The 4,408-nt window shown below is 55.3% G+C and overlaps 1 protein-coding gene across 1 annotated transcript; it reads right to left on the reverse strand.

Annotated features, from left to right (window-relative positions):
- Positions 1–577: 577 nt before the first annotated feature.
- Positions 578–2,942, reverse strand: LOC117882888 (RING finger protein 112-like). The gene is made up of 6 exons (XM_034781753.1): positions 2,730–2,942; positions 2,487–2,610; positions 1,805–1,935; positions 1,530–1,583; positions 998–1,090; positions 578–808 (listed from the first exon to the last, which is right to left on the reverse strand). The coding sequence occupies exons 1-6, from the start codon at positions 2,925–2,927 to the stop codon at positions 578–580; spliced, it is 831 nt and encodes a 276-aa protein (XP_034637644.1). The 5' UTR covers positions 2,928–2,942.
- Between the last annotated feature and the right edge of the window lie 1,466 nt (positions 2,943–4,408).

Below are 4,408 nucleotides of genomic sequence, written 5' to 3' on the forward strand. Positions count from 1 at the left end.
GACACTCACCTTCTCCCCATTCTTCCCAATACACCACCTCTATCTAACCTATCTATCTATCTATCTACCCCCATCCACCCCCTCATCTATCTAATCTATCTATCTATCTATTCCCATACACCCTATCTATCTATCTATCTATCTATCTATCTATCTATCTATCTATCCCCACACGCCCCATCTATCTATCTATCTACCTATCTATTCCCTTGCATACAGAGGTTCCCAGTGCTGAGGGCTGGGACAGACCCTTTACCCGAGTGAGGTGTGATGGTTCCTTCCCGCTGTGTGTCCCTCCACAGAAGGGGCTCCTGATCTGAACATCCTGTCCTCCTCTCCTGCTCATTCCCCTGACTTGGGGTGTTGGTGCCTGTCTTGTTCTGGGCCATCTTCTGTCCAAACCAGGCCCGCAGCCAGTGCCCAACCCCCCCAATCAGGCCAAAGACCCCGGCCCCAATCCCAATGGCCACTGCTTCCTCCAGTCCCACTAGAGCTGCACCCGCCCTGATGCCTACTCCGATAGCCGCACCCACCACTGCCAGAACGCCCCCCCCCCGCCCCCAATGTACAGGCCCAATCACTCGTCCTTCTTCACTTTAAAGCGCTGTTCATATCGTGGCAGGAACTCCGCCATCTGCTTGTCCAGCTCCTTCTTCAGCTCCTCCAGGGCCGCCTGTTTCTGGGGGTCCTCGCCCCGCAGCTCCCCCCGGCAGCGTTTCAGCAGCTCCTGGCGTTTCCCCTCCAGGCGTCGCTGCATCTCCAGGGGCTTCACCCTCAGGCAGCTGCTCATGCTCTGGTGGTCACGGTCCTGCCGGGATGGGGGAGTGATCGGCCATTAGGGACGAGCACTAGGGTTACCCAGCCACAGGGGGCGCCGCCTCCTCACACACCCGCAGCCCCCTCACTCCCGATTCACAGCCCCCTGCTACCTCAGCCTTGCCTCCCACCAGGGATGCTGGTGCCCCTCACTCCCAATCCGCAGCCCCTCTGCGCTCACCAGCTCCTGCACAAATTGGTCATATTCCCTCCTGGTGGCTTCTGCTACTCTCCTGTTTAACTCCTGTCTCATCACCGCAAACGCCTCAGCCATCTGTGTGGGGAGAGGGAACGGGGTTGGGGGTGCTGATGGGATGGGCCCATCTCTGAACTGGGAGCCCCCCCCACAGTCACCACCTTCCCCACATTCGTACAGGACCTGCTCCTCGCTATCACCTCCGAACTGGTCCCCAACCTCCCACATTTCAATAGAGCCAGAGGGCAGCACCTCGACCCCACAGCCATGACCACGTTGTTGCCACCCCAGTGGAGGGGCTGGTTCTCTGGCAGGGCTTCCTGCAGGTCCCCTTATCTCTTGGGTGCTAGGAGTCCTCGATCAGGACACTTGATGGAGCTGTTGTGGTGCCCCCTTTTGGGCTAGTGTGATTGGCCAATGTCAGGAGGACCTGGGGTTGGGGTCAATAGAACCAGCCCTTCCCCTCCCCCAAATCCAGGCTGGAAAGAGAGAGGCGGAGGGAGGGTTGACCTGGTACCTTCATGGGTGAGGAGAAGTCGTAGCGTTGGGTCTTCCGATATCGGGAGACGCCCTGCAGGGAATAACGCCCGGGGGAACTGGGATCAGGGACAGTTCAGCCCCTTTCCCCCCGCTGAGCCCCTTCCCACTCCCTGCAGCCCAGCGCCCCCTACTGAGCACCCTGCCCCGCTCCCTGCAGAATGGCACCCCGTATTGAATCCCTGTCCCCGCCTTGCGGCCCATTTTGCTGTCTCCCATCCAGCCCCCCCCCCTTAACAGCCCCCACTCTCCCACCTTGATCCTGGCAGCCAGCTGAGCCCCTGTCAGCACCTGCCCGGCTCGGTCCGTCCGGACGTGTGTCCCTGCTGAGTGCACCACACTGGTGACGTACTCACACAGGCACTGCCAGAAATCCTCGTCCATGTCTGCAGAGGGGAAAAGGACCCAGGCATCCGGGAGGGATCCAGGTGTCCAGGGTAGGACACACGTTAAATGTGATTGGGTGGGCTAGTTTGTGCCACAGGAAATGAGATTCCATCTCTGGGCAACAGCTGCTTAACACCCCCCACCCCACTGCCTGGGGGAAAATGGGGGAGAGGCATGAGGGGGCAAGGAGAGTCTGCAGTGGGGAGACAGCAGGCTCCACTGGGTGGTGCCAGGGGACCCATGAAGACCCAAAAGGGGGACACTAGCAGCGTTCACCTAGCAGACCAGGACCCCAGCAGTGACCCCCCCCATGTCCCTCTCCCCTCCCACACAGATGCTGTGACCCAGCGAGTGCCCCTGTGCAGTGGGCAGTAGAGTCAATTCTAAGTCAAGGGGGGTGAGCTGGGCACTGGGATTTTGGGGTGGGGGAAGCACAAGAGGGGAAGAAAGGGGCAGCAGAGGAGAGAGGGTGGGGATGGGGGCAGGGAAGAGGGTGGGGACTGGGGGAGCAGAGCAGGAGGTGAGAGGGGAGAAGATGAGGGTGTCTTACCATCTGGCGTCCCTGCCCTGCTCCTGGTGAACTGAGTGCCAGGGTGGGGCAATAGATAGCACCGGGTGCCGCTCGCCCTCAGGGCTTCCAACACCAGGGGCTGCTCAGCAGAGACCTCCAGGTCCTGCGGGAGTCAAAGCAACATTTGTGGCCATCAGCAGGGAATCAGACCCGCTGTGGAAACGTTCAGCTCCGCCCCAAAGTTTGCTGTTTCCATGACCACACGTGGTATCTGATCATTACCTGTGTGATTTCTCCAAGATACTCCTGCCCCGCGTCCGTGCCGTAGGCTCCAGAGAGCTGCCAATCTCGCACCAACAGGTCCAGGCGCTGCAACAGAGAGCACAGGAGAAGGGTCACACTGGGGCTGGGGGCACAGAGAGGAGACCAGAGCTGGAGGCTGTTGTCCAACCCAGCCATGGACACTGAGACCCTGGGCATGATGTGGGCGTGGAGGGAGAACAATGGACTGGCTGTTTCTTTGGGTTTTGTCCAGCATCTGGCACAATGGGGTCTGGGTCTAGGACGGGGGCTCTGAGGTGCTCTGGCAATAGAGACAGTAAATAGGAATAGTAAGAATCAGGTGGGATAACAGGACTGGCGGGGAGTGGAACAAGCATTATATCCTCATATGGGGGGGGAGCCTGGAGGAGACCACAGTAAGGGTGTGATCTAAAGCCCACTGGAGTTAGTAGGAAGTCTTTCCTTGGGCCTCAGCGGGTTTTGGATTAGGTCCTAAGTGTGTGTTGTATGAGAAGGGACCGATACTGCTGGGAGCCTGAGTTGTATGAGAAGGGACCGATACTGCTGGGAGCCTGATGGGGGTGGGGCCCCATGGTACTTGGAGAGATATTTATTCCTCCCCAAACTTTGTGGGGAAAATTACTCCACTGGTTGCAGACCTGACAGTACCACTTTCAGTTGCTACCACTGAAGGTTATTTGATGTGAACTGGAGGATCTGATTAATTGGATTTTAATCAGGAAGGAATTTATGTAAGAATTGCCTATTCTTCTCTAGATGATAAACAATGCAAAGGCAGAAACCCCTCCGTCACTGCAATGTGGGGAATGCACAGGAGAAAAATAGAATTGCAAAAAAGTGATGGTTGTTTTGTGTGACTCTATTACTAATGTCAGGCAAATAATTGCAGAGTGCAATGTAATATTCTTCTGCAAATCCCACCGGAGATTGAGCCTATTCAAGTAAAATACCATCTATCACATGTGCATCATCTAGTTCTTTGCAATTAGATTTCTTGACCCTGGGAAGGTTTTTAATCGATCTACACTGAGCTGCAAGCCCTACCCTGTTAGAGCTGCAATCCACTGCACTGCATTTTGAATTGCACTGTGGTTAGAATCATAGAATATCAGGGTTGGAAGGGACCTCAGGAGGTCATCTAGTCCAACCCTCTGCTCAAAGCAGGACCAATTTCCAACTAAATCATCCCAGCCAAGGCTTTGTCAAGCCTGACCTTAAAAACCTCGAAGGAAGGAGATTCCACCACCTCCCTAGGTAACCCATTCCAGTGCTTCACCACCCTTCCAGTGAAAATTTTTTTCCTAATATCCAATCTAAACCTTCCCCACTGCAACTTGAGACCATTACTCCTTGTTCTGTCATCTGGTACCACTGAGAACAGTCTAGATCTATCCTCTTTGGAACCCCCTTTCAGGTAGTCGAAAGCAATTATCAAATCCCCCCTCATTCTTCTCTTCTGCAGACTAAACAATCCCAGTTCCCTCAGCCTCTTCTCATAAGTCATGTGCTCCAGCCCCCTAATCATTTTTGTTGCCCTCCACTGGACTCTTTCCAATTTTTCCACATCCTTCTTGTAGTGTGGGGCCCAAAACTGGACACAGTACTCCAGATGAGGCCTCACCAATGTCGAATAGAGGGGAATGATCACGTCCCTCGAT

The sequence above is a fragment of the Trachemys scripta genome, chromosome 9, assembly GCF_013100865.1.
Source record: "Trachemys scripta elegans isolate TJP31775 chromosome 9, CAS_Tse_1.0, whole genome shotgun sequence".
Lineage (NCBI taxonomy): Eukaryota > Metazoa > Chordata > Testudines > Emydidae > Trachemys > Trachemys scripta.

Coding starts and splice junctions, on each gene's coding strand:
- LOC117882888 (XM_034781753.1), bottom strand. CDS start 2,927: ATGCCCAGGGTCTCAGTGTCCATGGCTGGGTTGGACAACAGCCTCCAG. Junction 1,936..2,486: donor CAGGGCAGGGACGCCAGATG/GTAAGACACCCT, acceptor TCCCCTCTGCAG/ACATGGACGAGGATTTCTGG. Junction 1,584..1,804: donor AGCTGGCTGCCAGGATCAAG/GTGGGAGAGTGG, acceptor TATTCCCTGCAG/GGCGTCTCCCGATATCGGAA.